The sequence below is a fragment of the Tasmannia lanceolata genome, unplaced genomic scaffold (genome assembly GCF_043159265.1).
Source record: "Tasmannia lanceolata isolate RefF3 unplaced genomic scaffold, GAP_Taslan_0.1 ptg000016l, whole genome shotgun sequence".
Taxonomy (NCBI): Eukaryota; Viridiplantae; Streptophyta; class Magnoliopsida; order Canellales; family Winteraceae; genus Tasmannia; species Tasmannia lanceolata.
The window spans coordinates 7,411,116-7,421,898 of NW_027518693.1; the positions used below are offsets into that span (position 1 = coordinate 7,411,116).

Here is a 10,783-nt window from a genome sequence, read left to right on the forward strand (position 1 = left end):
GGGATTTGAATAGAGATGATTACCGTATCAAAACTTACGTGTAAAATGATGCACCTCACCTTTGTGTTTTTTTCTTTGGAAAAGGTTTTCTAATAAAGAAATTTCCATGGGATGAGCAGCTTGAGGTGAAAAAAATAATGAAGAGAGCCTTAACCATTGTTTACTTAATTAGTTCTCAATAGTAAACGCAATTTTGAGTCTAATCTGTCTTAGTCTGAAAATCAATTCTTAACATCCAAAACCAAGATGCCAAAGTCAATTCTCGTGACCCTGGGGTTTGTCAAACGTTGTGTGAGTCAGAGTGCACCTTCCACGAAGGAACTACAAGGAAGGATGCCGTTGTAATTTGTAAGAGACTAGCATTCAAATAACATGCCTTTCAGGTGAGAGAATACCCATTTGGAAGATTTGGAATTTGCCATAGAAAAAATGAATTCTCCTTCAAGAAAAGCCGAAACAAATCAGCCTTTTCTTCCAGAAAAAAAAAACAAAGACTGTTCAAAGAGAATCTGGTGATGGTGTTGTTGGTTGGTTCTAAGAAACCACGTTAGATCAGTTTTCAGCAGATCAGAAGAAGAAATCACGGGCACTATATCTACAGTGTGGAAGACAAAGGTGTTGGAAAATTGGGTGACTCTGAGAGCATGAACTTTGGTTTAGTTATTCAATTTGATACGTTCTAAGTCCTTCTATGATAAAATAAAACTTCACGTGTTATGAAAATAGAGACTGATCTATGAAAGTTTTTCTGGGTCCACATTAGTAAGGAAGTAAATTCGAGACATCTCGATGTGGCTGCTTACTTTTTCAGCAGATTCTTCTATGTCCAACTCTGACCTGTTGTAAGTTGCCATTACGTTCTATATTTTATGCAAGAAAAATGATATTGGCACTCCTAACTTTATTAATGACTTGTCTGAGAGGCTTTTGATAGTTGTTGGGGATTATAATATTCCTTAAGTGTAAAATGACGGGTAGTGTCGTCATTAAAACAAGGGTGCATGGATATCATTTCCCTATATATAGCATTGGCTCTACAGAATGAATCACATCAGAGCAGAGGCTTCGTTTTGCTCCCATTTCTCTTGCATTCTACTCTTGCCAATATCTGGGATTTGGGTTCAAAATCCTTGCTTACATTGTTACTCTATATTAGCAGAATTTAAGAGTAAACCCTCTGTTCAAGCAAAGTTTTCTAAACAAAAAAATGCATCCGATTCATTTATCCTTAGTGTCCATGCCGCCCAAGATAATTCAAACCAGGTAATGTTTGCACTTCCATCATGTCTGATTCAAGAAATTGTATGCTATATAGATAGAATATAATATAACATAATTTAAAATTAAATTTGTATGCTCTGGATGATTTCTAGGAGTTCAAGTCCTTGGAAGAGACGAGTTGGTGCATGCATTGCAAAGTGTACTGTTACTGCAGGTACTTTTTTTGATCAATTCTTCATCTTTTATTAAAATTTCAGTCTCTTTTGCACTTTAATTTCTTATTCAATCTTCATGTAGTAGTAAAGGAACATGTTTTTATCTTGCTTTGAGCAATGGCTGATATGCAATGTGAACAGGATGGCGCACAAAGGTTTGCCGCAATGTAAATATGGAAAAGCTGCAAAACGACTATTTGTTTCCTGAGGTAGGATATTACAGTGTATTGGGACTGATATATATCCCCAACTGGTAGGGTTTGGGGGACCCCTACCAGTTCACTAATGAAAGAATAGAATTACAAACGGCGATAAAGATGATCTTCAAAATTCACATCATCCTCATCATCAATCTTATCGAAAAATAAAAAGCGAAAAAAGTAAAAAAAGAAAAGGGCAAAAAATATTCATAGCATTTACACGCATTAACATTAATTTGAATCAACCCCCTACGAGTTCACTAATTAGTTTGCATCAACCACCTACACCCACTAACATATTTTGATAATGGCACCTGTCTCTTCATTTAACACTTTTGATACTACTTGTCAAAAGCAATTACAATTTAGGGTTTGTCTAGACAACTTTTGGTTTTCTCAAGTCAAAAGAGTATAATCCTCCTTGCATTTGGAAAATTTATGTCTGACCAATACTGACATGTGAATAGATGGCCACCAAGAAATGTTAGGAAATGGAAAACGAGTCCTTTTACTTCCTTTGTTACTAATTTTTGGTGCATCCAAACGACCTTGGCATTCAATAGAAAAGTGTAAAGCAAATAATTAGTGCGATTATCAAAATGGATAGCATCGACACCCCGGCCCCTTTATTTATTGTTACTTATTTAGGCTACTCATATTTACATTACACTTCCATGTTTTGCTAATTAACGAGACCTACTCAATCACCTTATCTTTTATTATTTAACCCGCTATAAAAGCTATTAAAATTCCCCAGAGGGGAGTGATAAATCAACCCCCATATATCTTAAATCGACCCTTTCTAACAGAAAATGTTAGGGCGTGTGAGTTGTACACTCGTACGGTGTTTAACGGCAGATGGCAACTTTATTCACATGCCCTTACATTTTACGTTAGAAGGGTCGATATATGATATATGGGGGTCGATTTATCACTGCCCTTTCCCAAAAGCTCTCAACAGCTAATTAAAAAACAAAAGACAAGCGAGTTCGTCCCATATCAAAACATGGTGGTGCGAAATTTAGTAGGCTTTACTTATTACTTTTTTTTAAAAGAGGAAGTCTGATGGTGATGTGCAGGCAATGGGGCAGCCCTTTCACCTCTTGTTTGCAAGGGCTCCCTTCAGTCTAGAATTCCTCTTTTTTTAAAACTGTCAAAGTCAATCATTGACTGGCTATAGTCAAGTCAGCTTAAGTTCTCTAACTCAATAAAAATCTCATTTGATTAGTCCGAGTCAACAGTTAATTAATCCACTTGACTCTCAGTTTTTACCCTTTTTTTTCTATGTAAAATGGGCAGAAATGATAAGTTTCTAAATTGAACTTTTGTTATTTTTCATGCGATTTGAATCAGATTACCACGAGGCGATTTGAACACATTCAGAAGTACCCAGATGCGAAGTTGATTAGCCTTGGGATTGGTGATACAACTCAGCCTATACCAAACATTGTAACATCAGCTATGGCTGAGGTATTATTTAGTGACTTTTCCATTCAGATTTATCTAATGTGTGTTTTAAGCCTAGTTATACCCTACAAAGTAGAGCTGGGCTAAAATACCCTAGTGCTGACCTTATTAGAAGATCCAAACCGTTCATTTGTTGGGCCCAACATAAATAGTGTCCAAATTATCATCTACAAAGGATGATCCTAACCCTCCGATCTGTAGAGGAACTACACCACATCTACGGATCAGACAGTTAGGATCATCCAATTCAGATAACCTTTTGAGCACTGCCTAGTCACATTGAGGCACAACAAGTGAATGGTTTGGATCTTAGAGCAAGGTGGGCCCTAGCTTAGTTTCTTTAAATACGCAAGGAATAATCTAATGTATAGCTACGTTAACAGACTGCATTGGCTGTACGTCATATACGTAGGAAATGATATGAACACTCCCTTGTTTTGATAACACTGATATTTTTTTTTTTACAGTGGTCCAATTCCTAAAATTTTTTGTCGATGGACAATAAAAAGGTATTCAATAAAGTAAGAAATGGCATTTTCAAAAAAGTGAGTATAAAAAAAGTGTTTAATAATTTATCAAAAGAAGAAAGGCAAGATATGTAGGTACGCGTAGAATAATAGGATTACAACGGATTAACATAAAACCCACAAACCGTATTCCTTTTTTCCCATCCTCTTAACCAAGACCATACAATAGTCCAAGATAAAAACCAAGAAGAAGCACTCTCTCCCTCTCTATCTATCTATCTATCTATCTATCGTTCTGCAATGCACCTGTGTACTTGCGAACTCGTTTCACACAATCCATAAAGAGGATCTCGATCCATCCTCCCCGTCATAAGAACTATCACTATGTCCATCTAGATATACGCTACTCTGTTTCCATCTAACTATCAAGATCTTATGAACACTAGTCACTGTGTCTCCAACCTAAGGTTTTAAATTTCAGCGAAATCCGAAATTTAGGACCGAAACTGAAACGTTCCGAAACCGAAATTGTAGAAATTTACCAAATTTCGGTCGAAATTTCGATAATTTTTTTATTGCTTTACAGAATTTCAGCAGAAATTACTGAAATTTCAGCCAAAGAAACCAACATTTCGAGCGCCTTTACTGAATTTCGGCCAAAATTTTGGTTTCGGTGAGAACCAAAATTACCCCCGAAACCGAAATTTAAAACCTTGCCTCAACCGTATAATACAATTCGCCACACAATATATCCTTTCATCAAAACCATACAACTGTGTGTGATTTTCATAGCTCAACCAGCAGGTGAATATGTGGAACCCTGAAGTCTAACCGACCTAGATACACAAGATGCTTCTGTATATCTGGGACATACGCCATGTTGCTCAAAGTACGGACCACTCCATCAAATATCTTGATCTCGTGTAATTAATACTACGCTTGGTTAGGTCTGACACACCATATTTACAGCTACGTGACGTGTGTATGAGAAGAAAATTACATGATTCCTAGGAAGATCACGAGAAAGGAAGCTATGGAGATGAATTACGAAAATGACCCTAGATTTGTTTTAGAAACTTTATTTGTTGAGGGACTAAAGAGAATGAATTATCGCTAATCTCTTCCTGGGTTATTCGTTTTCTCTTAGCCCTGTTTGACTGCTGGAAATTTTTGGAAAAGCAAAAGTTTTGTAGAATTTCCTACTTTTCCATTCCTTGGTTACACATGAAAAAAACAAACTTGACCACCCCAATTAAAGTTTTATTTACAAGACCCTTCTAAATAATTTATAATCCCAACATTTTCCTCTAAATTGTAGAAATAAAAAAATCCTAGAAAAAAAATCCACGAGAAATGTTTTTCCTGCGATCCAAACATGACCTATGAAATACAATGAACCACCACTCATGATCTGAGCAGTTGAACTGGTGGGCCACCACTTGACTGAGTATGTCCCATATAGCCATATAGGGCAGTGCTGAGAGAGAGAGAGAGAGAGAGAGAGAGAGAGAGAGAGGGTCTATTATAAGATATTAGAAGGTCGATTTATCACTGCCCTTTAAATTTCGTATTTACTGAAAGTTTATAAGCCCTGCTTTTCTCTGTGGAATGTGAAAATAGATAGTCCATTAAACATTCAAAAGCTTCATAAAAGGTTGAATGTGGTGCTGTATTTTCAAAGGTTGGTTAACCCATATGATGGTTTGCAGTATTCATTAGCTCTATCAACAATTGAAGGTTACAGTGGTTATGGAGCAGAGCAAGGCCAACAGGTATTTTATTGCTACTACAACTATTCATGTGATGGGGTTTTGGATTTCTTTACAGTTTTCTAATTAATTTCTCTTTGTATCATGATTAATTTATCTGTTCTTTTTTCCTTTCTATTCATGCCTGCAAAAGTCATTCTCTTTTACTGTCGTTTAGAAAAGTATATTGATAAAGTAGACAAGAAGTTATTTCTTTTGAAAATCCGTCATAGAAAATTTTTGGATTTATAAGCTTTTTTTGGTCTTAAACTTGAGAGTTTATGATCTCGCGGAGTTTTGGTCTTGTAACTAAATTTCATTATCTCTAACATCCGAACTGAATACTTTGTTGACGCATTGATAGCTAAGGATTTTCATGCTATGGTTTTGCATTATCTGGATTCATGTAGATTTATCTAAAATTTACTAAAAACAACCAATTGAAGGTGCAATGCCTAAGCTCTTAAGTAGGGTCTGAGTCTTAGGAGGAAATGGTCTCAAAGTAATCAGTGACCGTCGAGCAACAACACAAAATGGAGATCACACAAGGAGCAACTAAATCTACTCGTAGGGGTTTGAAAAACCCGTACTATGGTTTTGCGAAGAAAAAAAAATTCCAATATAACACATGAAGTAAGACCCAAGCAATTAATCTCAGTTGTCATCTAAAGTAAACTAAATAAATGTTAAAAACTTGACAAAATAACCCTAAAATTGAAATCCCGCAATAGGCATGTACCGCATTATCTTTGCTAAATCATGTCTAAATCGCGTGATCTTGAGCTCTTTAGATAGGTAATAAAAAAAACCTTTTTAATGGTACCAAAATCAAGTCAAACAAACAAGATTTGATGCCTAAAAAGTAGGATATAAATAAGATGACGAAAATAGAAGTTGAAGACTAAGGACATATTCCAATATGCACGTTCTGCATCATAATGTAATTAGAGTTACCTTTTATATTTCCCTAAATTAATCATTTACTCAGTTGAGTCAATTCAGTTTTGCCAAATCGAGTCAGTCAAAAACTCCTTTAGCATGCCCAAATCAATTTTTTTAAAAATTGCTCGATCAATCATTGACTCACCCGAGTTGAGTTTGTGTTATGTTGGGCAAGTTCTAGTTGTAGTATGAGTTTTTTTTTTTTTTTTTTTAAACCCGGAAAGATAACGACCCCGGGGCGGATTGGCAAATTTATATATAAAAAGTTGGGACCATACAAGAGGAGGGGAAACCTCGTAGCCATTAATACAGGAAGCCGTAGCCTTAGAAAGAGAGTAAGGAGGAGGGGAAGCCTCTAACTCGACAAAATAGCAAGCAAAAGCCATAGAAAAAGACAACAATCAATGCTTATAAGGGAGAGTGCCCTTAGTTGATCTTGCTTCTGATGTTGGGAATGCCAAGTGCATCACATCTTGCTGCTCTCTTGCCAGGCGAGGCATGGAGGCCCAGGAGGGATAGAACAAATTGGATCTTGATGAGCAGCCGAAGCAAGGGCATCTGCAACTGAGTTTCCCTCTCTGAATTGGTGATTGCAAGTGGGAGACAAAATGCAAAGGAGTGGTTGAATCTCTTTCCAGAGATATTGGATTGCCCAAGGGATTTGCCCTTTCCCGTCGGTGAGATCGATTAGAACTTTGCTATCTGATTCCACGATCATCTTGCTCATATTAAAGGCCTTGCAACAACGGAGCCCGTCCAAGAGCGCACGAGTTTCCGCAACCATGTTAGTGCCTTTCTCGTAGTAAAGAGAGAAAGCTAAGATAATCATTGATTTTTCATTTCGAATAACTCCTCCTCCACCTGCTTCTCCAGGGTTCCCCTTCGAAGCTCCATCTATGTTGAGCTTAAGAGTTCCTTTAGGGGGTCTCTTCCATAGAATCCAGCAATCCTTTTGAATCCTTGGACAGCAAGGAGAAATGCCAAGCTGGGACAGAGAAAGAACCTCTAACAAGTTTGGTTCCTTGAGAGGAGAATGGCTACAATCCAGGTTTCTGATACCCTCTCAAATACCCTCTGAAATGGTGCTGATGATTCTATTGGTGGAATTAGATTTTCCTTCCATTCGTCTGCTACACGAATGTAGTATGAGTTTTTAGTCACTTACTAAGCTATATATAAGAGAGGTGAGTGGTCTTTCTTTGTTAGGATTTCTGTCAGTTCTTCACACTTTTCAATTAGCATAAAGTTCTAAGTGTTTTGGAGAGTTTCAATTATCATACTATGATGTGGCCCAATATGCATCATACTACATGTAGTCGAACTCTGCAATGAGGCATTCTTTCAAGGAGAGTTTCTGAATATATCATCTAGTGTTCTAGTATTGGGAGTTCTTGGATGTTTTATGTTCATTTTTTGTGGGACCTAACTTTCTTTGTCCATGTGACAGGCATTGCGAAAAGCAATTTCAGAAACAATCTACAGGGATTTAGGCATAAAAGACACTGAGATTTTTGTATCAGATGGTGCACAAAGTGACATTGCACGCCTTCAGGTATGTAAACTTCTGAATTTTTAATTCTTGTATTTATCTAAGTGTTCTCCACCTTTATATTGTAATTAAAAGGGTCCCCATGAAGCACTTAATTTGATGATAACTTATACTGACCTTGTAAATTGTACTTGTGGCCCAACTTGTACTTTGAGGCCCAACTTGTGCATTTCTTACTATGCCAGTATATATACTAATTCACTTTCAGGTTTCTCCCTCCCCTTAGGCCATACTTGTTTTGGATATTGAGAACCAGTTGTCAGTCCAAAAATCATCATTGAACTCAAATTTATGTTTAGGCCCTGTCCGTTTCGGATTTTGAGAACCAATTGTTAATCCAAAACGTACTTTACAGTGGTCTATTATTCATTTGAAATTACTAAGGCCTTGTTTGTTTTGGATTTTGAGAACCAATTGTGAGTCAAAAACTGATTATTGGGCTCAAAATTAAACGTAAACTTGAGTCCAATTATCAGTTCTGGGCTCACAATCGGTTCTCAAAATCCAAAGCAAACAGGGCCTAAGTTCTTCCTACAACTTGATTACCTGACATGTTTGATCAAATTGCTTAAGATTAAACTCCGATTTCTACTCCACTTATTTTCTCAGATGCTTCTTGGATCCAATGTCACGGTCGCACTGCAGGACCCTACCTTTCCGGTGATGCTATGGAAACTTAGTTTCTTTGGGTATTTTCTTTGATGGAACTTTCTGTTGGGTTGATTAACTGAATGAATTATTTGTAACAACAGGCATATATAGATACAAGTGTTATAATGGGTCAGGCTGGCGATTTTCAAGAAGACAGTGACAAATATGGAAACATTGAGTACATGAAATGTTCACCTGCCAATTTTTTCTTCCCCGATTTGTCAACTATTTCGCGAACGGATATCATTTTCTTGTGTTCTCCAAACAACCCAACTGGTTATGCTGTATCAAGGGAGCAGTTGAAAGAACTGGTGGAATTTGCGAAGGAAAATGGATCAATTATAATATATGACTCTTCTTATTCTGCTTATATCTCAGATGACAGCCCAAGATCCATCTTTGAAATTCCTGGGGCTAGAGAGGTATTGTTACTGCTATAAATAATCTATCTGTACACGTCTTTGATTGTGTATAGACAAACATGCACTCATAAATATTTCCTTATTTACTTCATTTGATATGAAAAGCGTTGATCTAGGGTTCGATCTCATGTTACATGTATTCTTTTGAATGAGCGAAATACCCATGTTAGATACTTGTTGGACTTTAATACTTTAGGATTCACTAAGACATTCCTTGATCCTTTTCTTATCTGTTTTCTGAATTCTACTAGCACAACTTAAAATTACTTCATGTTTTGAGTTTTATCCATCCTAATAGTAAGTTTTTATATTGAAATAAAACATTGTATTTACTTAACTTGCTAACATTTTCAGTATATTATTTTTGATGACCATATTATTATGTAAAAAATTAAAATTTGAGACTTACATAAAATATTTTGGTGAATCCACGAATCTTTCTTTTTGAGTTTGCGGAATATGATACTCTCTACTCATGTCAGAATCTGACACTTGTACCTGTACTGATGCAACATTGGTTCAATCCAAATGCAAAACAGAACAGTGAAATTAGACAAAAACAATTGTAGAGCAAGAGATTTACATTGTTAGTCATGTTGTGCGACTACATCCCCAGTCGAAGGTCATCCAAGATCTTCTATTCTAGGAATATACATGGGATAGAATAGAATTCGAGAGATAAACATAAGTCTTTAACCAAGAATCAGCAAATCTTCGCCTTTTTAAGATATCTATATTTTTTCTGCAGGTTGCCATTGAAATTTCATCTTTCTCCAAATTTGCTGGGTTCACCGGAGTCCGCCTTGGTTGGACAGTAGTTCCTGAGGAGCTGTTGTACTCAAATGGATACCCTGTTGTAAAAGACTTCAATCGCATTGTTTGTACATGCTTTAATGGTGCATCCAATATTGCTCAAGCTGGTGGGCTAGCTTGCCTTTCCTCAGAAGGTTTAACTGTAAGTTTCTCATCACAAGCTCTTCATAAAACCATAAATTGAATTGAACACTTGGACTTTTGTATCGTCATGGAGTAACAAGCAGTAAAAATTCATGCATATTCAGTTGATTTCTAATGGGATTCTCCTTCAATCGTTTCCATTTTCAGGCCATACATGGCGTGGTTAACTTCTACAAGGAGAACGCAGAAATAATCGCTGAGACATTTTCGTCGCTTGGTTTGGAGGTATATGGTGGAAAAAATTCACCTTACACTTGGGTACATTTTCCTGGACAGAAATCTTGGGATGTGTTCAATGAGATTTTGGAGAAAACACACATAATTACAGTTCCAGGTAGAGGATTTGGTCCTGCTGGTGAAGGGTTTATCAGAGTTGGCGCTTTTGGTCACAGAGACTCCATTCTTGAAGCTTCAAGGAGGTTGAAGAATCATTTGAGATAGAATTGTACATTTTTTTTGTTAAAATCGAATGTACGCAATTGAGTAATTCAAGTTTCTTATGCTATATTTTGCTTTTCATCACTTTGATGAGCATAATCCTTCAATTTTGTGATGCGGGTTTAGTCTGTTTTGTTCTAATGGTTAATTTAGATGGATCGATTTTAGTTTTTTATTCCTTCTTTCTCTGATCAAGTTGAGATATTCTGACAAAAAAAAGTACAACTAAGTGCCTTGCAATGTCACAAAATTTCTAGTTTGGGCTATGGCCAATTCAGTGTGGTGTGATCTGTTATTATCCATTTGGGGGCTACTGATTTGGGCTATGGCCACCAGATGAACAATCCAGATAATGTTTATATTGTATTGTTGGATCCAATCTCGAGGACTCTGAAATCTGAACTCTCTGATAGTGTCATACCTGTTCTATTTTATTCAAGTGTTCAAACCTCCACATCTTTTTGATAAAACTACACAATACCAACCAAAAAATTTGGCAAATCTTC

The 10,783-nt window shown here is 36.5% G+C and overlaps 1 protein-coding gene across 1 annotated transcript; it reads left to right on the top strand.

Annotated features, from left to right (window-relative positions):
• Positions 1-1,237: 1,237 nt before the first annotated feature.
• Positions 1,238-10,302, top strand: LOC143848940 (putative LL-diaminopimelate aminotransferase, chloroplastic). The gene is made up of 10 exons (XM_077357981.1): positions 1,238-1,263; positions 1,374-1,435; positions 1,578-1,645; positions 2,990-3,106; positions 5,139-5,342; positions 7,708-7,812; positions 8,419-8,469; positions 8,562-8,882; positions 9,631-9,837; positions 9,987-10,302. Exons 1-10 carry the CDS (start codon positions 1,238-1,240, stop codon positions 10,278-10,280), a joined length of 1,455 nt encoding a protein of 484 aa, XP_077214096.1. The 3' UTR covers positions 10,281-10,302.
• Positions 10,303-10,783: the final 481 nt, after the last annotated feature.